The sequence below is a fragment of the Dendrobium catenatum genome, unplaced genomic scaffold, assembly GCF_001605985.2.
Source record: "Dendrobium catenatum unplaced genomic scaffold, ASM160598v2 fragScaff_scaffold_1632, whole genome shotgun sequence".
Classification (NCBI taxonomy): domain Eukaryota; kingdom Viridiplantae; phylum Streptophyta; class Magnoliopsida; order Asparagales; family Orchidaceae; genus Dendrobium; species Dendrobium catenatum.
In genome coordinates this window covers 872,436-897,545 of record NW_021320094.1, presented here as the reverse complement: position 1 = coordinate 897,545, position 25,110 = coordinate 872,436, and the positions used below count along the sequence as shown (strand labels likewise).

At 32.9% G+C, this 25,110-nt stretch overlaps 1 protein-coding gene across 1 annotated transcript; it reads right to left on the bottom strand.

Moving 5' to 3' along the window:
- Positions 1–2,291: 2,291 nt before the first annotated feature.
- On the bottom strand, positions 2,292–23,537 carry LOC110099057 (protein transport protein SFT2). Its single transcript, XM_020826079.2, has 4 exons — positions 23,138–23,537; positions 18,516–18,783; positions 3,709–3,813; positions 2,292–2,689 (listed from the first exon to the last, which is right to left on the bottom strand). Exons 1-4 carry the CDS (start codon positions 23,332–23,334, stop codon positions 2,579–2,581), a joined length of 681 nt encoding a protein of 226 aa, XP_020681738.1. The 5' UTR covers positions 23,335–23,537; the 3' UTR covers positions 2,292–2,578.
- Positions 23,538–25,110: the final 1,573 nt, after the last annotated feature.

The following is a 25,110-nucleotide window of genomic DNA, read 5'->3' as shown; positions in this document are numbered from 1 at the left end:
CTTGTAAATACTAGTACTGTCCATTTCAACTACTACAATAACAATAAATTTGGTGGAGATTCAATCACTTAATTTAAAATAAAAATAATTAAATGAAATACTATTTAGATAAAATGTTTTGGATTGATATAATGTAATATAAGCTTCATAAAAATTTATTATTTATTGTGCTTGCTTCATTGTGGTTATTATACTCTATTCTATTATTTAACGAGGGCAAACTTTGAAGAAACCTTATTCAAAATTGCCTCTTAAATACTTTGTATTTTTTTTTAAATAATATCTTATTCAAATCGTATTCAAACATTAACTAAAATTTTTTAAGTATAATTAATTTTCGATTAAAATTTAAAGAATATTCAATTATGATTTAAATTTTAATTAAAAATAATCTTAATTATTTAAATCTTATTTAAATGCTATTCAAAATCAAATTTGGCCGCTAGACTTTAAAAGAAAATATCTAAGTGAAGAGATTTTAATTCGAAGGCAATTTTTAGGTACAATTCTTTAGGCCAATATTATGGGTCATATAAATTTATAAAAAAAAAACATACATGCGTTTCAATTTAGTATTCCCAACATAACCCAGGTAAAGAGGTGGACCAAATATATGTCCGTCCTTGCTGGAACCAGCCTGCCACAAAGCAGTCATCGACGCAGCCGCCTACCAAGTGCTTTTCAAGCTACTTTCCCCACAGCCAAAACATGTTGGATAAAATATAATTCAATTCAATTCAATTTATTTGAAATTATCACGTCCATCTTTAGAAAAATTATTATGTGAGTAGACCATACGCAGAACGATATCTGGAGACCAATCATAATGCATCATATCAGCAGTATCGTGATACGAAGCAAAGAGGTGGGATGATGTGACACATTTTCGTTGATCTCCTAACAACGTCCAGCATCATCACATAATAATTAATCTCATTTTTATTACTTTTCCAATTTTAAATAGAACATCAACTAAAGAAAGATATTGAACTTTACTGTTTTTATTTTTTTAATAAAAACTTAATTTTTAGAACTCAAGAAATAAGGATTTTTTTTCTCATTTATTATCAAATTACTGAGTTAAAATTCATGTAATATCACAAGTAAATATCATTATAATACTTAAATAATTAAAAAATGAAAGTAACAATGTTAGGTATTGATTCACTTTTAGGCTAGATTGTTTCTTAGGAACATGTTATCTGGTAGTCTTATTCCTCTTTATAAAGAGGTTGTAGCAGGCTTTGAGAGGAGCAAGCTAAGACATAAGATTTAATTCCTATTCTCTTATTTTCCATGCCTCTCTCTCTTCCAAGAATCCTCTTCCTCATTCAAGATCCTAACAACCAATATTTTAATTTCAGAAAATTAGCAAAATAACTAAAAAAACAAAACAAGTTTTTTTCTAACAGGCAGCATACTTTAAATCCAGTAAAAAAAAAAATCTTAAGCATTTATTGTCTTCGAAATTATTAATTAGAATGACTGAGACTTGCAAGATAAATTTAAAAATATCTGATTATATTGCTCAACATAATAACTTTTTTGTATTATCATAAGTTATAACTGAAAACTAAAAATATACAACAACAACAATACTTGGTCAAACCACCTTGTGTTTGAACACAAGTAATAGCTCCTGCATACATATCTTTAATGATTTGAATATAAGCATTATTGACTCCTTTCTTATCAAGAACTCTCCATAGCACTTCTCTTGGAAACTAAAAATATATATAAAATAAATAAACAATTCTATAACTATCTTCACATAAGTATCAAATGCCTTTCTACTTTCAATAAAACAATAATAATATAAAACTATAAAGAAAAAGATAATCATAAAACAATACCAAACGTAGGCTAACATTTGTGATGGCTTTTTTACTATTTATTAAAGCAACTGTATAGTACCAAAAAAAAAAAAAATTAAGAATCATTAAAAAAGCCATCCCAAATGAAGCCATAGTTGCATTACAATCTGGAAGGTTTAAGACTGCAAAGAGCCTGAAAACATCACCTTGAAACGATAAAAACACGAGTGAGTCCACCACCAATACAACTACCTAATATTAGTCAATAGTCGCCAGTTCCATTTAGATATATCATGAATAGTATAGCACAAACTGCTATTTAGGCTTTGTTTGGGATGACTTTTTTTGCTGCTTTTTAAAACAGCTTTTCAGTATAAAAATTAAATTATTTGTACTAGAAAGCTGCTTTAAGAAGCAGCAAGAAAGTCGTCCCAAACAATGTCTCAATTTCCATCCAATTACAATTTACTAGAAAACTGAACTAAAAACACAATTAAAGGACACTCAGCATTGCCATCACCAAATGCAAGTTCCATGGAACATCTGCTGTCAATTTTTTTACATGCAGAAATATTATGCTAATTTGCCTTACAGAAATTGCTCGCTTTAAAATTTTTTCATAACTAGGTAAGGGCAGATACTAGGTTTGAAGGGACTTAGAATTAGAGAATGAATGCATTCTATTAGAAGGAATAGCTCATCAAGATGATTAAAATCTGGGAAAATCCATTGGATTGAATTCATAATAATTAAATGCTTCTACATCATCTCCCAAAGCACTTCAGAATGGATGACAAAAGCGTTGAAGACAGAAACTTCATACCAGCAGAACCTCCAGGAAAGTATGATATTGCATAATAGGCGAGTGCCAGAACCTATGGAGAACAAGCATGTAATTAGCTGAGATTCCATTTAGTATTTAAAAAAGATGAAAATATTATATGTATGTCAATGGGTTGATTGAATAGGATCAAGAAAAGGGAAGGCATTTATTTTCTTGTAGACACTAGGGGTGCCAATATTGGACACGACCCGAAAAATTGACTCGAATATGACACGAAAATTTCGGGTTCGGGTCAACCCGAACCAGGTCGGGTTCAGGTTGGAGATTTCGACCTGTTTGTAAAAACATGTCAAATTCGGGTTGCCCCGGAAACCCGAAATCAACCCAATTTTGACCCGGACCGAGTCTTCCAACCGCGTCATTCGTCAGATAAAGATGCAGCGTCAGGCATACCGTCGGCTGTCACGTCCGCCAATCATATGACGTTTGCGCCATTCGCTTCAATCGTCGCTTCCGCATTCAGCCGTCCACGCCATCCTCAGTCGTCGCGTCGCAAAACGGGTCGATTTCCTACTCGACGCTCGTAGTGACGTAACCTCAGAACTCGTTGGGTTGCCAGTCCGCCATCCTTGCCGACGTCGCCGTCCCACTCCCACCACCGCGGCACGGCTCCGCCGTTGCTGCCTCGTCCGGGTCAAACACTCAAACTGTCCCGCGGTCCGTTGAATCCGTTCGTGACTATCAAAGGGAGGTCGCAATTGAAATCCGTGTTGGGTCGTGTTGGCCCGAACTTGAAGCAGGTTGGGTTCGAGTCCAAAAAACCGACCCGTTTGCAAAGACGAGTCGGGTTCGGGTTGACCCGAACAGTACCAAGTCAGTTTCGGGTTCGACCCAAATCCAATTGACACCCCTAGTAGACACCAGTCCAACAGAAGTTTAAAAAAAAGGCTAAAAGAAAGGTCATATTTTAGAACTGAGTTTGATATGAAAAAATAAAATCCAAGGCAGAACAAGAAATATTTAAAATTTGGCAAAATGTCCCGAAGTAGAAGCAACTTTCGCACAGAAGAATCTTAAAGAACAGATTGTTTAAGGTGCCATGCAAAATACCTGAATCACAGAAAAGAAAACAGAAAGCAGGTAACTGTGCTGCACCATGGATACATAAATTGTTCCAACCATACTGGCTATAAAACCCAATGTGAAAGGAAGCCTCTGCAATAAAAAAAGGAAAATGTAAACAGATAAGCTATGCTATACTCACTAGTACAATTTCCAAAAGGATTATAAAATATAGAAACTCGTTAACAGCTGGAACATATTAGAGAATGTCAAGGGTAGAAACCGCACGTAGAACATAGGAATTAGTATATGAAATCATACAAACTAAAGCATGATCAGGCATAAAGAATACTTTCTAATTTCAGCAAATTAATTACAATATAATTAAAGAATTAGTTAATTTCATCTAATGAATTATGGCTGATCATTACGTATGAAACTCAAACTGAGCTCGATAATGCCTCTAACTTGAATTGCCTCAAAATCAAATTTAATGTACTTAAATTCGAGAATGTCTTTCTCAAAATTACTTTGATTCAACTCACTATCAGTTTAATATATAAAATTGCGTAAATAACAGATTTCTTTATACTTACACGTACATATAAAATCTCAATTAGTTTAATAATCACGTTCAACTTGAATCGAGCCATAATTGAAATATTTGATTTTGAGTTAAGGTTGGCTTGCTCTCATTTGACTCTAATATCCATTAATGAATTGCTTAATTTAGGGCCTAATTATTACAATACTTTAAGATTAAGGCTTTGTTTGGGATGTCTTTCTTATTATTTCTTAAAGCAACTTTTTAATATAAAATCTGCTTTAAGAAGCAATAAAAAAGTCGTCCAAAAGAAGCCTAAATTTCTATAAGCTATAAATTTAACATAACATAGACGTCAAAGTAGCATGAGGTAAAAGGAGAACAAAAAGCACAAAAAATGCCTCTCACGCTCGTAAAAACTACAATGGTTTCAACAGTAAAAAGGAAAAAAAAATATTAATTAAAAAACTCTCGTATAACCTTATTATAAACTACAATTTTAGCACTTCTGTGTCAACTCTTAATAAAAAATGTACGTGAAATATGATGTCCGAATTTCTTAACATTGTATGTACTGCAGAAATTCGCCAGCTTTAGTGCTAAAAAAGGTTAGGTATTTATGTAGATTGATTTCCATACTTCCTATATTTAACAAGTAGGCATGGTTAGAGAGATAAAAACAAGATGCAATAGCATCTGGGTGTGTGAGGCTGGAACATGCCGAGCATCCACTCAGAGAATATATGGATGAATATCATTGGAAGCTAGGATGGTTACAAAAAATAATGAGCATCTACTGTCCTTATAAGCTGTAAAATTTAGACAGAACCCCACAACTCAATGGAAAACACTCACTTCAACAAAAAACAAGCTCATAACACTGACATTGGCCAGATTTAGATTTAATTATTGGATATTTTTTTTCATATAAAGATTTTTTAAAACATCCAAAGGATTCACGCATCACAAACCATCAAATATCAAACACTTGCTAACTTAAAATATAAACAAACAATAGCAAAATTAGAAGGCAAATGATAACAAAATGATGAAAAAAAAAGAGAAATTCAACAAGAAATTAGAATCACGTAAAATCAACCAGCAATTATAATTTAACTTTAACAATCTAAATTTCTGATGTGTTAATTTTAATTATTAATATGAAATAGAACAAGAAACAAAAATATCAAACCAAGAAAGAGCATGTTCATGTTGGTTTAAGGGATGACTAATCTAAAAATTAGGTAGTCACACTAGTAATGCACACGAAAGCATTATGCATCTAAACCACAATAGATTGAAACTAGGAAAAAAAAACCTCATTCAAGTCAAAAGTAAAAAAAATCATGCTTAACCACTATTAAACAGGAGAATAATTGAAAATTATTCAAAAAAATAATTTTAAGCCCACTTTAACAGGATTTAGAGTTTCTTAATCTCCTGATGATTCCAATTTAAATTCAAAAATTATGAACCTTTCTAGGGCTAGTACAAAGGTTAGTTTTGACCTCTAGCATAAATTTCAAATCAAATGAAAACTACGTTCTCCTAATACAAATTAGGTATATCTTCAATATTCCTAAAGTCAACCCGATATCAAACTAGTTCGAACTTAGTTATCCTAGGTCTCCTAGGCCTACTCTAATATCCTAGGGTTCTTAAAATCTTATAGGTGACCTTAGACATTTCAAGGTTAACCTTAGGTCGGCTAGAACTTCCTAAATCAAACAATATATTCACCTAAATCCTAGGTAACCATAGGTTAATCATAGGTTTATACTAGGATCTCCTTTTCAATTCAGGTTAATCCCTTCTGCAGCTAGTTTAATCTTAAGTTCAATTTAAATATTTTGTCAGCCTAGCAAGCTCTATGTCTAATTCAAAACATCAAACATTTATCCCACTATCTAGGGTCAGATACACGAAACCTTTTCTACATTGTGTCATGTTAGGAGTCAAATTCTCATTTAAATCTAAGAAAAGAAATATCTTTTTTAATACAATCTAACCAAGTATTTTTAGGTCTACCTCTATATTTTTTAACATAAGTCTAACACGGTCAATGAGAAGCATGACATTTTAAGTGACCATATCATCTAAGACGACTATCGCTAATCTTATCTGTCACTGAAACTACAATCTTTTCACGGATATACTTGTTTTGTAATTCGTCTCTACCTGTAAAGTTACTCATCCACTTGAGCATCCTCATATATGTAACACTTGATTTTATGCTTCTCTTGTAATGACCAACATTATGTGCCATAAAGCATTGCACGTCTAATCACCATCTTATAAATTTATTTCTAAAGTTTGAGGGGTACTATGACAGACCGGCTATTTCAAAAAATAGGGTTGATTTGATTAGGAGGAAATTAGAATGGTTTATTTAGAGAAAGAGGGCTAATTTGGATTTAGATTTGGAAGGAAATTAGGAAGGTTTATTTAGAGAATGATGACTGATTTAGATTCAGATTTAGAAGGGAACTATTTAGGGAAAGATGACTGATTTGAATTCAAATTTTGAAAGAAATTAGGGGAGCCTATTTAAGGCTAACAATATGGTAATTTCAGGATTATGTTTTGAGTTTACTGAAATTAGAACTTTTTAGGTTGTGAGGGCACTAGCCGTAGACTAGGGATTTGGGAGAGCCGAATCTTTCTCTCCAATTGAAGATAAAATTGTATTTTGCTTTTTTCTTTCATATATCTTTTAATAAAAAGTTCTTGTGTGTTCTTCTTCCTAGTTTTCTCACTTCTTATCAAATTGGTATCAGAGCGGTGTCCTGGGCTAAAATTGAGGCCTTTCCTTACCAATTTCTTATGTATTTTTCCCTCAGAAGTGCTGATTTTTGTTGTTTGAAGACCAGAATTACTGTATCTTGTGGTTTGGAGCCTTGATCCGGATACCTATGACGGGAAGAAAGTTAGAAGTGTTGGAGGGGGAGATCAGATAACTAAAATTTGAAATTTCGAAACTACAAACTTAACTTTCATATTTCAAAAGTCAAATTTAAGTTGTCCATGAGAAGATCGATGGAAAATTTTCTATCTTGGAAGAGATGTTTAATAAGTTGCTTGAGGGCCAACCCAAGACAAGATCGTCGAAGGCGAGGGAAGCCGCCTACAGCCAAGAAAGTGGGAAAAATCCTAATTCGATAAGATGAAAGGAAGATCAAGAGATAAAAATTTTGGAGGGAGAAGAGAGAATGCCTCCCCTAGAGCCTATTCTAAGGGGTGTTGAATTTGAAAGAAGATGGGGTTTTGGTGAAAGGTTTGAATACGATTGTAGAAGTAATGATTGGGACACTTGGGAGGAACCAACCCTTGGAGAATAGGAAATTATGGAGGAAATAAGAGGAAACGGAGGAGATCCGAGGGTCAATAAGCTAGTTTCTCTTACTTGTTTTGTTTCAACACTAGTTTTGCCCACAAACCTAGTTTCTATTTTTTTTAGTACCAATTCCTCTTTTCAGAGCTAGTTTGTTTACCACCCTGTCTTAACTTTTATTTACTTTTATGCATGTGTTCGTAGCTTGCACAGGAGAGAGTCAACCGGAAGCTGGAGTTTGCCAAGAGCTGGAGCTTTCTAGAGTTTTGCTTAGGGTTTTAGTTTGTTGGATTTTAGAGTTTGTGATGTTTTAGTTTTAGGAGTTTGAGTTTAGTTGGTGCGAGTTGTACTTACGTTTGAATAGTGCAAACCCTGATTTTCATTCTTTTATTATACTTTTGAATTAACAACATTAATTAATTAGATTACTAAATGAAATTTAGTTTTAATTGCACTTTAATATAGTTAATTAAAGTTTAGATTTTTTAACTTTAAATTAACTGCCCAACTCAAATTTTCATTTAAATTCTATTGCTCAATCATTTTAATTAACTTGAAGATCTAAATTTGGTTTTTAAATAAATTAGCTAAATTAATCAATTAATTACGTAATTCGAACATTTGGTTTTATTTCTAAATTTATTAGTTTAATTAATTAGAGCTTTCATTTTATTTTTAATTAATTATTTAAGTTTAAATTTCATTTTTTTATATTAATCAATTGGTTCAATTCATTAAATTTTATTTTTATTTTTACATTAGAGAAATTACTTATATAATCAAGTGGAATTTGAATTTATTTTAAATTGGTCAATTAATTTTACTAATTAATAAATTTGAAGTTTTAATTTTAAATTAATTAAAACTCCTAGACTCTCCAATTCGAAAGCCTCCCAACGCCCCCTCCCTGCGAGGGGAGGTCAAGGGGGAACTCGCCCTTTCAAACCCGCCCAACCGGATAGATTTCGACGGCCAAGGGTTTCGGGACAACGACGGGTCCCATAACCGGTCTTCAAGACTTCCAAGTAATCGTTGTTTATTTTTCATTTTTTCTGAAAATTTCGACAGCCTTCTCGAGTCCCCCCCCCCCAGCGAGGGGAGATTGGGAGGGCACTTGCCTTTTCAAAACCCGCGCAGCTAGATAGAATTTGATGGCCGAGAGCTTCGAGAGGGTGACTAGTCCTTAAATCGATCTTCAAATCCTCCAATGAAATGTTTGTTAAGAGAACTTTGTAATTCGACGTTTCCTCGAAATTTTGAAAGCCTTTAAGCACCCCCTCCCTGATAAAGGAGGTTGGGGAGGGCACTTGCCCTTTCAAGTCCGCTCGATCGGATTAAAATCAACGATCAAGGGCATCGGGGGAAGAATCGACCCCGATATATGTCTTTTTGTGCTCCAACGAAGTGTTATTAAGATAATTTTATAATTCGGAGTTTTCTAAAATTTCGGAAGCCTTCTAACATCCCCTCCACGGGAGGGGAGATTGGGGAGGGCACTTACCCTTTTTAAATATGCCCAACTAGACCGAGGGATTAGGGATGTTGATTGATCCCAAAATTGGTCTTCAATTTCATGATTGCGGCGTGTATATATTATTATTATTATTATTATTATTATTATTATTATTATTAATCTCCCTTATTTTGTGCATTGTCGGAAGCAAAGAAACAGACGATCAGGTTTGTTCTTGTGTGAGGCGAAGATGGAGATACACATAATTGTTCAGTCAAATGCCCGATCGGAGGCTAACGAGCTCGCGAGCCGAGCTTATCGAGCTTCGAGCTCGAGCTCGAATGCTTAACGAGCTCGAGTTCAAGCTCAGCCTGACTCGACTCGAAAGCTTATCAAGCTACTCGATATAATTATATATATAATTATATATATTATATTTATAATATTAATTATATATATAATAATACCCATCACATGCGTTGGTAATTCTCAAACGAGCTCGATCTCGAGCTCGAGCTTTTCAAACGAGCTCGAGCTTTCGAGTCGAGCTCGAGCTTGATATTTTCTAAACGAGTCGAGCTCGAGCTCGAGCTCATTAAGGACTAAACGAGCCAGGCTTGATAAGGCAAATACTCGACTCGACTCGACTCGTTTACACCCCTAGTCCTTTCTAGTCAAGATTGTAAGCCAGTGTCGGGCTTTCTTAGCTTAACATAAGGTTTCAATTTAAAAATCCCTCACATTTGATGCATTAGATTTAGGTTCAAGGTTTTACCCTAGTGGTGACTCTCATCATATATCTAGAATTTGAGATCGTGTCCTTAGTTGTGATATTTATGTCCTCTTTCATAGGTCTACTCTAATAATATCTTAGTGAAATGTAAATCTTAAATTCTAAATAAATCTGTCAACTAAATATAAATCAAATTATCAAAACATTAAAACCCAATATGGAATAGTTTTGAGAACTTCTAATCTTTCGTATATCTAATGCTCCTAATCACCCTCCTATAGCTTCCATACAAAAATATAGTCCAAATTTGGGCTAATATTCCTTTGCAAATTCCAAGATGAAATTCTTTAATCATCTTTGAGAAATCACAAAAATATATCACAATTTAATCTAAAATTTTCTTAAAAGATAAATTATATTAAGATGTAACTAACTATGAAAGCTTTCCATTAATGGGAGATTGCAACTCATATCAAAATAAACTCTATTAAATTCAATCCTATTGGATAGGAGAGGTTTATGGGAACAAAGAAAATATTTTTTAAAATTAGGATTTTCTTTCTAAAGTCCGTGATAGAATATTATTTTTATCTTTCAATAAGATACATTACTGTTTGCATGATACTTAGTCATAAAAATTATTTTAAAACTAAATAATTTATCCTTAGAACATGTATCATCAAATTTTGTTTTTTTTAAACCCTGTCCAACCAAATAGCTCCAAAACCAACTCTAAACACAAACCCGAATCAATTAAATCATAGAACTTGTCAAATAGATTGTGCTCAGATTTAAGCTGAACAAAGTAAAATTATGTCAAACCACATCAATCGATAAATCGATAAAACACATCCCATTCTCACCGGCATTATCATCATAAATATGCTTCAAATTAATTCTATATAAACTGAAATCACGAAAACTACAAAATAAAATAGCTAATTGTTCAATGTTTCCCTTGAATATAACTCAAAAATGTCCATATCATGCAAACATTAAGCGACTAAGAGCATCTAAACCTACTTTCCACTTGAAAAAGATGTAAACAATGATGGCCGAAAACTATAGAACCTTCACTTTGGAAAGAAAAGGAGGAAAATGATAATAGTTTTTGTCATAAACTCATCCAATTCAAGCATTTTAAGCCACTCAATCACACTATTAAAAAAATAAAAAATAAAAAAAGAGAGAGAGAGAAGAGAATGAAAAATAAAGGGGGAACTCATTAATCATTTTCATTATATCATTCTCCCCAAATTGAATATTTATATAATACAATGTCATCTCAAGCTACTTACTCTTAACTAATTAATCAACTATTAATTACTAAAAATCCCCTTAATATTATACTTAAATTCACAATAAATTTGAATGGGAAATGGTAGAAATTGTCATCGCATCATTATTTTTACCCTTTCAAGTTATCTATTAATTGCATAAATCCACATGTCACAAATATCAAACTCAGCCAGACCATGTAGTCATAAAACTGAACTCAACAAATCCATGGATGTTGTGTCCAAGAAAACCCTGCTAATGGCAGGTGACTGGGTTGTGTTAAGACAAATTTTGACCAAAATTCTTATTCCTTTTAAGACCTGCCAAGACCATTTACTGTTGCTAAGTCCAATATGCTTCAAACATTATAATAAAAAATGTGCTTTCCAAATACAAACAAATATCATAATCATGGCATGAGCTTTTCAAAATTTTTTCCATAGCAGTTTTGAGACACGTTGGACACAAATAAGCCTCCAACACAAATCTGACATAATAAAAATCTGATACGCCTTGGTTTCACAAATTAGGGTTTGCCCTAATTTTCCTTCAAGAATGGAATTTCTCCACCAAATCTCAATCAACACCAAACAAGAGAGATGAGAGGAAGAACAAAAGAGCTTTGCATTAATCTTCAAGACAAAACAAAATACAAAACTAGTCCACTTCGAGAAGGACCAAATCTCCCAAAAGAAACCCTAGAGAAATAAGAAGGAAAAGAGAAAGAGCTTTCTTCACATCATGCCCTCAAAATAAACCCTAATGGCCCTTTCATACAATCACACCACTTCCCCCTCATTCCAAGATTGCCCCCCATCATCCACCCTCCAATTTCCCCCCAAAAGCTGGCCGCCCCCCTTGGTTCCACAAAAATTCAAATAGGTGGGCCCAAGGGGCCCACCGTGGCTTTTCCCCCTTGCTCCCTGGGTTCGGCCGAACCCCCCCCCCTAGTTCACCCGGGCCGGCTGCCCCTCCCCTCCTGTAGACCCGCAAGGGGTTAGGACGGTCCATCAATAGCCGGTCCATCAAAATCATGTATAATATTTTTACCAAAAATAAAGTCAAACATGAATAAGACACGCCTCAACATAGTAGGGGCAGGCAATAAACAGAACTATGGTATTAATCAAAGAGATAGCTTTGCAAGCCGTTGTTTTTCAATATGGTGAAGGAGCTTTTCAAAAAGATATTGTTGTTGCGTGGTTATCTTCAAAACTATATACTAGTTATCAGGCTTTTTGGCAATTTATAGGCCAAATTTTTAAAAGGAGTGTATTATTAATTAAAATTAGCTATAGGAGCGTACGGTTTGACTAATTTAAATAGGAGCATAACCGACTAACCGTAAAATGAAATTACATTTTTTAGTGAAATCGTGAAAAGCTTTTATGGTTTATAGAAACCGGAAAAATATATTCCAGTTTTTATAGAAACTAGAAAAAGAATTTCCGGTTTCTAAAGAGACTGGAATTCATTTTCACAATTTCATAGAAACCGAAAACACGTCTTCCGGTTTATTTATAAATGGTTAACTCCATTTCCAACACACTTATAAACCGCTATTTTCATCATAGTCCTTACCAAATTATATCAAATTTTGTGCATAATATATACTATTTAAAATAATTTGCATGTATTGGAGTTATTATTAACTTGTATAATTATATAATAATCTATATTTAGTCTAATTTTGAAGTAAACTATATTATAAAATAGATTTTTTACTAAATTAAATTTTTATATGTTTCTAGATTTTGAGAGATATTTACATTTATAATAAAATGTTTAAATTATACAATTTATTATTTTAATTATAAAATTTATTATTAAAAATCTACATATTATGATATAAATTTAAATAATTATTAAAGTATGAATGAAATAATTTATTATTTAATTGATATTATATTATCAAAAAATATTTTAGATTATATTGTATAGTATATTAACATAAAAATTTTATTGTTAATATGATTTTATTAACTAAGTAAACTTTAAAGCAAGTATTTATTAATGTAGTAATTAAACAAATTTAAAATATTATTATATTATATGACATTAGTTATGTTACTTTATCCGCACATAGAATTAATTTTATTAAAATAACTTCAATGAGCTTTAGTCAGATTAACAACTTTGATTAGTCAAATTAAGATGAATCATTTCTTTATAAATGAGTAATAATATAATAATAATTTAAATAATGAAATAGGAATAATTAATTAAACATGAGTTGATTATTAAAATCATATCAGTATTAATGCATTAGATTCCTGACCCAATAATTATTCAGCCTTAATTTCATTTACATGTTTGATATTAGTGATATTGCTGTCACAACTAGTCATATATGCTTTGAAATAATAATATATTCTCAACAGTTTGCATAATAGCATAAAATCCTATACTTTTTATCTGATTGATCATTAATGTCCTATTTTTTAAATTATTTATGGCAATAACCTATCACAAGAGAAGTTGTATAACAGTGATGTGTGTTATAAGATTCTGCTAGTAATATAAGATCTTCTATTTTTTGTCTAATTATTGATTGAAATTATTTATTTGATACTATTCTTGACAGGATCCTATCACAATAGGTGAGTTGTAAAGTTGTGTTATCTATTCTACTTTTCTTTAATTTATCTTTAATATTTTGTCAAAATTGAATTTTATTATATAAGAGGTGTATATATAAGTGAAGCATAGCATTAACAGAAGTTGCTTGTACTAGGTTTTTGATAAACAAGGGGCTTGCATAAATTTATGAAAAGTCTTGGCTAAAATCTGATTCCAACAATGTTAGAAAAACAATATCAAGAACATCAGGAATAAAACACACAAAAACACTTTTTATTGAAATTTTTATAAAAGAAAAGACAAGATATAGTAGATCTTCAATTGGAGAATAAACACTCAATACCCAAACATCCCTCCCCTAATTCTCCCATAATTCCTTAATTATTTCCCTCCCAAATTGCCCTCAAATCAACCCCCAAATCTTCTCTTCAATTAGAAAATATTTCCTAATTAATCCTCTCCAAATCAGCCCCCAAATCCACCCTCTTCAATTATGAAATATTTCGTAATTAATCCCCCCAAATCAGCCCCAAATTAGTCATCTTCAATTAGAAAATATTTCCTAATTAATCATCTCTAAATCAGCCCCCAAATATGCTCTCTTCAATTATGAAACATCTCATAATTAATTCCCTTTGATTAAGAACCTTCCTAAACAACTCTTTCTTAATTAGGAAACTTCTTAATTCCCTCACAATCAAATCAGCCGATTCATCAGTTTCTAGAAATCTACTACAAACATTTTCTGTTAATGTTTTGCTTCACATATACATACACCCCTTATATAGCAAAATTCAATAATACTACTTTACAACCCACCTATTATGATAAGATGCCATCAGTAATAGTATCAAATAAATAACTTCAATCAATAATCAAACGATAAACAAATAATCTTATGTTACTAATAGAATATTATAATACACATTACTGCTATACAGCTCACCTCTTGTGATAGGTTATTGTCATAAATAATATAAAAAATAGGACATTAAAGAACAACAAAACAATAAATATAAGATGCTATGTTATCATATAAATTGTTAAGAAGATATTACTATTTCAAAACACATGTGACTAGTTGTGGCAACAATACCAATAACATTAAAAAAGTACATGATATTAAGCATGAATAATTATTAGGTCATGAATCTGATGACATTAATATTGATATGACTTTAGTAATAAACTCATATTTAACTAATTATTCAAATTTAATTATTTAAATTATTATTGTATTATAACTTATTTCTAAAGAAATGATTCATCTTAATTTGACTAATCAAAGTTGCCAATGCGACTGAAGTTAATTAAAATTATATTAATAAAATTAATTTTAGGTGCGGATAAAATAACCTAACTAATACTATATAATATAATAATATTTTAAAATTATTTGATTAGTCATTACCACATTAATAAATACTTGCTTTAAAATTTACTTGGTTAATATATATATATATATATATATAAATGTTAATATACTATACAACATAATCTACAATATTTTTGGTAATACAATATAAATTAAATAATAAATTATTTTTATCATAATTTAATAATTATTTAAATTTATATCATAATATGTAGATCCTTAATAATAAACTATATAATTAAAATAATAAAATGTATAATTTAAACATTATAAATGTAAATATCTCTCAAAATTTATAAATAATATAAAAATTTCAACAACTACAACAAAAATATCAAGCCTTTATCCCACTACGTGGGGTCAGCTATATGATTATGTTTTACATGACCAAACCATCTAAGTCAACTCTCTCTAATCTTATCTGTCACTGGAGCTACTCCAACCTTTTCATGGATATGCTCATTTTGTATCATGTATCTAAGAGTAAATCCACTCATCCACCTGAACATCCTGATGCAGGACTACTTAGATGAGATGCTTATGGATTCATTTAGGCATTGCACAACTCTTAGATTAGAATAATTTTGGCTTAAAATTACTAGCAATTCTCAACGAAGAATAAAACAAATAAGGAGATACTTTGCGTAGGCTAAATCACATGCTCCAAGTTTTGAAATTTCAAGATAACTAAGAAAACAGAAACAATGCAAAATAGTAGTCTTCAATTTAATCCCTAATCTAACAACGAGATTTAGGATGCAAATAAAGTACGCTCAATTCCTATAATTTACTAAGCTTAGCAAGAGCACTTGGAGGAGACTTTCGCAATTACAATCAAACCACTTAGAATTTAGATTTAAATGAAATAAGATGCAAGTGACAAAAAGAAACCTTTGCTAAGGAGACGTGGGGAATGTCGGTGAAATCATCTTCGTCCCAAGTGATGCCTTATTTAGTTTCCGGATTCGACACTCATGAGTACTTGATGATCAATTCTTCACACTTGATGGAACACTTGTGAAAACAATCAAAGAGAAAGATGGTTTGGGAAATAATTTCCCTGGAATTGTCTACTGGGAGGCCAGCGGCTATTAAGGCCAAAGAGCAGTTACGTGATGAATTAAGGAAATTGGATTTGGAAATTGGAATTAGGAAAGCATGGTATTAAATCCAATTTGAATTTGAATTTCAAAGAGTTTTAATTTAAGAACTTTCCTAAAATAGAATTGGTAATTTAGGAAAGTTTTAAAATTAAATTGTTTTGAATTTGAATTTCAAAATCTGTCCAAACTGATGCCAATCCAAATTAGGTATGGAAAACAATGAAGAAGGGGAGCTAGGGCCGGCGGTGGGTGGTCTTGGGTGGGGGCTTGACCGTGGAATTTGGAAGGGGAATAAGGGCTCAGGTGGGGGCTTTGGGACGAGGATTGGACGGCGGTATGTGGTGGAGGAGGTGGGTGGAAGGGGGGAAAGTTCGATTGGGAGGAGACGATGGTTTGGAGATGAAGAAGGGTTTGGGTGTAATGATGTCCGGTGGTGGTGGTGGAAAGAAGAAAGACAAAAGATAAAGAAAGACCACGAACCCGGCCGTCTCCAAGGTTGGTGGGTGATCCGATCTCCCTCTCCAAGGGATTTCTCCAAAGTTCTCTCCAAGAACTCTCAAACTCTCTCAAAACACACAAGTGCAAGAAATTTGTTATAATATTCATTCATTAACCATAATAGAATAAAGTGGGGCTTTAAATAGCCTCCTACAACATGACTCGAAATAAAAGACACAAACGCCCTTTGGGCTTACATACGACAACTCCCATAAGAGGGGTACCATGGGAAAGAAAACACATAAGCAACTAAATAAAATAAAATAAAATAAAAAATACAACGGTTCACAATGCCACATAAGCAAATAACAAGCTACATGAAAATAAAAATACATCAACGACTCAAAAATATAAAGGCTGGATCGTGGCCGTAGATCGGCGGCCGCGTCTCTGATAAACTCTCCATGATGATCTGATGTCCCCATCACATCCTCATCTCTGCAACACTTAACTTAATATTATGCTTCTCTTTTAATGACCAACATTCTGTGCCATAAAGCATTGCAAGTCTCACCACCATCTTATAAAATTTTCCCATAAATTTGGGTGGTACTTTTCTATCACATAACAAACCTGAAGCATTCCTCCACTTCAACCATCCAATATGAATTCTACTAATAATATCCCCATCTATTTCACCATCACTCTGCACAATAGACCCAAGATATCAAAAACGAATACACTTATTAATGAATTGATCCATCAAAGTCGCAAACCCCCTATTAGATATATTACTAGTTCACTACTAAAATTATACTCTATGTATTCGATTTTAGATCTACTCAAATGAAAATCTTTATACTCTAAGGTTGACCTCCATAATTCGAGTTTACCTTCAACTCCCTCTCTAGTCTTATCAACAAGAAGAATATCATCGGCAAAAAATAGACACCAGGATACATTCTTTTGCAAATGTCTAGTAAGAACATCCATGACTAATGCAAAAAGATAAAGGCTTAAGGCTGATCCTTGATGTAATCCAAGTGAAATACAAAAATACTTGGTCAAGCCATCTTGTGTTTGAACACAAGTAACAACTCCTTCATACATATCCCTAATGACTTGAATATAAGCATTAAATTACTTCAAACATAGACTAAATATATATTATTATATAATTATATAAATTAACAATAACACCAATACATATAAATTATTTAAAATAATATATATTATGCACAGAATTTGGTAAGGATTAAGATGAAAATAATGGTTTATAAGTGTGTTGGAAAGGGAGTTAATCGTTTATAAACAAACCGGGAGACGTGTTTCTAGTTTCTACGAAACAGAGAAAATGAATTACGGTCTCTTTAGAAATCATAAATTCGATTTCCAGTTTCTAAAGAAATCAGAATATATTTTTCTTGTTTCTATAAACCGTAAAAATTTTCTATGGTTTCACTCAAAACCGTGATTTCATTTTACAGTTATGCTCCTGTTTAAATTAGCCAAACCGTATGCTCTTATAACTAATTTTAAATAATAGCCTCCTTTAAAAATTAGGCCCAATTTATAAAGACAAAATGTAATGTTGATTTGACAAGACCATGCTAATATTGATGTATTCTAGTAATTAAAGCAACCTTACTTTTTCATTTGTTAATCCTTAACGCTTTTTATTTGATACATATGAAATTATAATTCATTGTGTGAAATTTTTTTATGGTTAAGATCAAGTATGTTGATTAAACATTTTGCATTAATAGTTAACAAAAAAAACATGTATCCATGAAATATCATATCCTAATATTTAGGATTATGCAGTCCCAATGTTCATGTCTCGTGTCAATGTCTATGCTTCATAAACTTCAACCAGAAAATTAAACTAAATTAAAGCTACATATAGTATGTATGAGAAATCCACAAGCCATAATTCTTCAGAACACAGCAACCGCTTTTGAAAGCTAAGTTTTGCAATAGATAGTGCAGAGTATATGAATTTCAACCATAATAAGCATACCTCTCTTGAAAACATGTGTATCAGTTGATTCTTTGGACCTTTAAGAGCAAAAAAGGATCCAATAATGAAGCAACAGCCAAGAGTAAAACAGATTGCAAATTTCTGAGGCATTAGAACCATAACTGGAAGGAACATGGTGAATGCTATGAAGATGAAGAACACTCCACTAGCGAGAAGCAGTCCAAAGTACATGAGAGCCTTGCCAGAAGGAACACTACTTGTAGCAGTCTGGAAGCTTCCAGGTATTTCCCTCACACTTTTTGAGACCCTGATGAGTAACCAAAACCCTCAAATAGCTGGGATAAAACTAGCAGTGATGATCACAGCAACCAACAGAAACGTATGGATATTAATAAATATTCAAACAGTAAGTATTAAATCAGACAACACACAAACCAAATGGCACCAATACTTCATAGTTTCTTAAACATATATATAAATACTTAAAAGAAATATTTTGTACCACAACTAGATCGGGAATAAATGCCTTCTATATAATATTGAAAATAGCATACAGGTTATACAAATGATGGAAGTAAATAAATTAATATTTGTATTGATTCAAATAAAATAGAAGCATTGAAAGAAAATTTTGTACCACAACTAGATCAGGAATAAATGCGTTCTATATAAAATTGAAAATAGAATACAGGTCATTAAATTGATGCAAGTAAATAAATTAATATTTGTATTGATTCAAACCAAATAGAAGCATTGAAAGAAAATTTTGCGCATGAATTTAGATGTATAGGTAAACTGAAATACAGCAATTTGCAATGTGCAACTTTGACCAAAGTAATACGTGGTTCAGTGATGAGAATCCAATACATATGGGTAATTAAAAAAATTTTAAGAAAAAGGATACAGCATGTGGAAGATCTATAATTTTCTTAGTGATTCTGGTCCATCATTTTGACTAATAATCATATTTTGGTCACTAAGCTTAAGCATTATAAACGTAGTGGTCAACCCCACCAAAACCTACAATTTCAATCAAAATATCCCGTTTGGTGCATACAATTTAATGTTTGAAAGACGGATTTGCATTTTCAACAATATTCCTTCATGTGTATAAATAAGGGGGAGGTTGGAGAAATAATGCAATGACTACGGTTCATGAGATGATGAGAGTTTGCTTGATTTATCTTTTCAGGGAAGGTGGTGGCGCTAATAGTATTGGTCACCCCTCTAGTTACAAATTTCAATAATCAAACTCATCATTGAAATGAAGGAGATTTTTCTGTTACAAGTCTTTTGATTCAGGTTAAGGGATTTAGCATCATAGTACCTCTCTCATCATCCACCTTTCTTTTCAAATTTCGAAAATTCAAATTTGAATGAGCTCCAAAATTTCCATAATTGTCAAAGTCTAAATAAGGAAATAATTGAATTGAATCCAATTCCAATTTCATGACATGAGGAGTTACTAATTCTCATCCTAGGTGGCATCCTCCTAATTGGAAATTGCTTTATTCTCACTAATCTCCCTCCTCTCCTCTCTACATGCCGCCGGCCTCATCAAGGGGGAAATCCATTTAATGCTAGTTTAATGCCATCAATGCCTTGATCCAAAATTCAAATTTCAAAATAACTCCCCTTAATTTCATTCATAATCTGAAATCAATTTCAAATTATGAAATAAAACTTCCTCCCCCTTCTAAAACCCGCCGGCCCCCTCTCATGGGTTCTCCCCCATTAACTGCCCAATTAAGGCTTTAATTTCAATTGATTTGAAATTCAAATTTCAAGTCAATTCCCTCCTAAATTACTCAAACTGAAATTAAATTTCATATTTGATTAATCTCTCCCATAATTTCCTAAACCTATTTTCTCCAAACCCTAGCTCTCCCCCTTGCACCCGCCGGCTTCACCCTCTCCCCTTGAGAATCCCGCCGGCCCCTCCCCTTTTCTCTCATTCTCTCGTGCATTGAGAAGCCTAGAGACGAAGAGGACGACACCTCTCCTATTATCTTCAATGTTGAATGGCGGATCCCGAGCTTGAATGGGGTCTTGTATTCAACGCCGACGGAAGCATCAACATCCTAAGATCTCCATGCTTTGACGTGAGATTTGAAGACGAAACTACTGTTGAAGAATATTTGGAGCGAGTCGTCCCGATTCTTGCAAGCATCATCGACCAACGATTTTCAAGCTACGATTGGAGCCTCGTCGGCCACCCACTACGTCCATCTCCACCGGCTACCACTCCACCAACAAAATTCTTCGGCGCCATCTTTGTAGTGGTAATATCTTTCATTATTTGGCTCACCTTTCTCCGCTAAAGCCTACAAGTAGTTGAGTGATAAGGCCTTGAGGTGAACCTCTCATTGTTAAGTGTGGGGTTATGTTATTTGTACTTTGCATTTAATATTACCTTGGTTTTTGAAAGGATAGTCTTAGTTATTCTCTATTGCTAATCTTTGGACTAAGCAAGTTAAATTTTCAAATTCTTAACTCTCTCTTGCATGATTGAAATAAATTTATAAGGGCAAACTTAAAACAATTTTCTTTCTCATTTCTAAACGTAACTCCTAGTAGTTTCACATCACATTTCCTTTTAATTGATAGATGGTGCTAATGAATCCTCCAACTATGATCTTCAATAATGCTCGTCATAGGAGTGACGTGCCCTTGTGGAATAATTTTTAATGACAAAATGGGACTTTAAGCCTCAACTTAATGTTGATCCCTCCAATTATAAGTTTTAATAATGGCTTCCATCATTGGAGTGGTTAGGTTTTCATAGATTGCTTTGAGATTTCTTGTTTTTTTAAGATTTCAAATTTTGCCTATATCTTACAAAAAATTTCACCAATGCTTCTACACCGCAAGGACGTTTATGAGAAGTGGACCAAGCCATCCCATCACACTAAAAAAGACAATAACAGGTTGGTGTTACAGAATAAGAAAAAGTATACTAACTCATGTAATAAGTTAATGTAAAAGTGGTCCCAAAGAAAAAATTGACAAGAAAATTAGCTGCTATACCAAACTTTATGTGTGGATTTACATGCTAGTATTGCTCAACAATTTTCTAGATATCCTTCTAGAATCTTCAAATGTCATTTCCTAATATTTTTTTATTAAAGAAAGATTGTCGACAGAAGGCAGAAGCATAACTTGTTCTAGACATTCAGCTCTATCATGTCCATGAAACAGAGCTGAACACACATATAAAGTGAGCAATTAAACAAGAATTTAGATGTCAAAGCTATTATATGCTTAAAGAAGTATCATGTACCATACTTTTAGAACAACTCATAAAATAGATGAGTATTGCATCTTTTTTTACCAAGCTTGACATTATGATTACAAAAAGGGAAATTAGGGCTATCAAACATGAGACAATTCAATATAATCACATAAGTAATCCCCATTATTTAAATAGCATGACCTAAGCATACCACTTTTAGAAAACATTCAAACTAATTTGCTTCTATTATTAAATGGCTGTCCAACGATACTACTTTAACAACAAAGCAAAAAAAAAAAAAAAAGCTTGTCTGTCCTACAAGTCCGGCTATATGAATTTTAAACAACTAATAAATTTTCTAGAATAAGGTGTCATGAATTTGTGTGTGACATCTCAAGCAATAAATGAAGCCAGGAAAAACCCAACCATAATTGGACTTATAAGTAACAAACCACTTCTTCATGGTATCAATGGCTTAGTGATAGGCATGTACTATAACTATGTTCAACAACTATGTACGTTGAGAATACATAAGATTTGTAAAAGAGCTAAGTAGTGTCAACTATTGCCTATTCAAGCTCGTTTATTTTCTAATCAAGTTTGAGTTGAATTTGAGTATTATACCAGCTAAATCATGCTCAAGCAAGTTTATTTACAATTTTATAGAGCTTTAATCAAACTTGACTAATTATAATCTCTATGAAACTAAATTAGATCATTTAGACATATGATCCCATTCTTCAATACAAACTTGTTAATAGCTACTCATAAAACTTTATTTAATTCCATATCATAATTAAAAAATGATGAAACTGCAATGAAATATAACTATCTAATTATTTGCTAAAAAAAATAAGATTATGTTGTTCATATACCCTCCTAATAATAAATCTTACTTCAAGTGCATGGGATGCAATCAAGCTTGATACAAAGAAATGATAAAGTACTCAAAAAACTATAAATAAGTATGAAACGAGCATTTACTGAATCTCTTGTGAAGCTACTTGACGAATAACACCCGAGCATAACTAGCTGTTCATAGGGCAACTACATCGGTCATTCCAGGTGAGAATGGATGGAAACCATCATAATGAGCATATCTGAACCCATCAGCCCCACAAAGGTAATAAACATCTCTAATTTGCAAAATGCAGATACTGGACTTACCCTGCAGCTATAAAAATAGTTATGACTAACCTATGCACCTACAGGTCTCTTGAATAACTCCTCCATTATCGTTTTTCTATCTGAATCTCATCACTACTTAACCCTCAAGCTAACCAATGACAAATCAGAAAGCGATCCAAAAGCAGAATGAACAATTTAACCACCATAAATCAAAACCCTAATCCGTCATCCCCCAATAAACTTATCGGATGAAACGGAGTTAGAGATCTAGCGACCTAAGAAGACATAATTTGTTCCTTACACGTTGAATGTCCCGGAGACCTTATCGTTGGCGGTCCTAACGGCGGCCTCAAGATCGAATCCGAGGGCAGAAGATCCGCCATCTTCCACCGATCTCGAAGCAGCATAAGAATTCCATTCGGAGAGAAGGGAAGATGAGGTTTTCTGCTGTTCGCTACTGCTCGGGCCTCCGGTGAACCAAGCTTGCGCAGTCTGCATGTCTTACCTAATTACTAATGAATTCGGCGCCGGGTTTATAATGGAATTCAGAGGGAGGAATCCAGGGACACGACGAGAAGCATAGGGGCCTAGATCTGGCACTTCTTAGCCAGCCATTCCTCCATCAATGGTGCCATACTGGGGAGAGGAATGAGTGACGATGGCTTCTTTGCCCAGGAAGGAGCCGAGAAGGCAAAATTATAAGAAGCAGCAGCTTCTAAATGTAATTAATAATAGGAAAGAACATAATTAAAATTAATGTAAACATAAGTAAATTCAGGATTTAAATTCACGTTTTCATTTTTAGGTTTGTTTGATTGCAAAATTATTACGTGTGCGGTAATCGGATAGCATCCAGAAGTTAATCAGAATGTCCCATTTTATTGATATGTTCTGCATCTTTACTGTAATACTATGTATCAGGTGACGTTGTCCTAATTGACCTCGGGATAGTGTGGTGGCTGTACATAATAATCTCTTTGTTTGATTGTAATATTTTAGGGTACAAAGTAAATGTATGTGTTTTAAAAAAAATTATATTTGATTGAATGAAAAGCAAATCCAAGATAAAATAAAGTAAATACAGTGTATTACATTCTAAATCATTTTTGAGGTAAAATGTTCTCTTCCAATTTTGAAAAAGAATAATTTACACTACTCTCTATCAGCCAACCCTGACATAATTATTTTACAATTTATATTACATTCAATTTATTACAACAACAACATCAAGCTTTTATCCCACTACGTGTGGTCGGCTACATGAATCCTTTTTCTCCATTGTGTCCTATTAAAAGTCAAATTCTCGTTTAAATCTAATAAAGAAAGGTCATTCCTAATATTTTCTAACTAAGTCTTTTTAGGTCTACCCCTACCTTTCTTAACATAAGTCAAATCTAATACCTCTACTCTCCTAATCGGGTCATCGCAAGGCCGTCGTTTTATGTGACCAAACCATCTAAGGCGACTTTCTCTAATCTTATCTTCTACTGGATCTACCAACCTTTTCACGTATATGCTCATTTCGTATACTATCTCTAAGGGTAAAGCCACTCATCCACCTAAGCATCCTCATCTCTGCCACACTTAACTTAGTATTATGCTTCTCTTTTAAAGGCCAACATTCGGCACCATAAAGCATTGCAGGCCTCACTACCATCGTATAGAATTTTCCCTTAAGTTTGAGGGGTACATTTCTATCACATAACAAGCCCGATGCATTCCTCCACTTCAACCATCCAACTTGAATTATGCTGATAATATCCCCATCTATTTCACCATCACTCTAAACAATAGATCCAAGATATCTAAAACGTGTACTCTTATTAATGACTTGATCGCCCAAAGTCACAATCCCCTCACTAGGTTTATTAGTACTAAAATTACACTCCATATATTCCGTTTTCTTAATAAATGTATGGCTTCCATAGTCGACCTACCCGGCATGAATCCAAATTGATTTTGAGAAACATTAGTATCACGCCGCAACCTATGCTCCAAAACTCGCTCCCATAGTTTTAAAGTATGACACATTAACTTAATACCTCTATAATTCGCACAATCTTGTGCATCACCTTTATTCTTAAAAATAGGAATTAACATACTCATTCTCCACTCATCTGGCATCTTTTTAGTCTTCAAAATAGTATTAAAAAGTTTAGTAAGCCATGAAATTCCTTCATCTCCTAAGCATTTCCACACCTCTATTGGAATATCATCAGGTCCAACAGCTTTTCCACCCTTCATTTTCTTTAAAGCCTCTCTAACTTCAGTTTT

Excerpts from the sequence above, each read along its gene's own strand:
- LOC110099057 (XM_020826079.2), bottom strand. The coding sequence starts at position 23,334 with ATGCAGACTGCGCAAGCTTGGTTCACCGGAGGCCCGAGCAGTAGCGAA. Across the intron at positions 18,784-23,137 it reads GTCTCCGGGACATTCAACGT|GGTCTCAAAAAGTGTGAGGG; the intron begins GTAAGGAACAAA and ends GTTACTCATCAG. Across the intron at positions 3,814-18,515 it reads TACACATGTTTTCAAGAGAG|AGGCTTCCTTTCACATTGGG; the intron begins GTATGCTTATTA and ends TTTTTATTGCAG.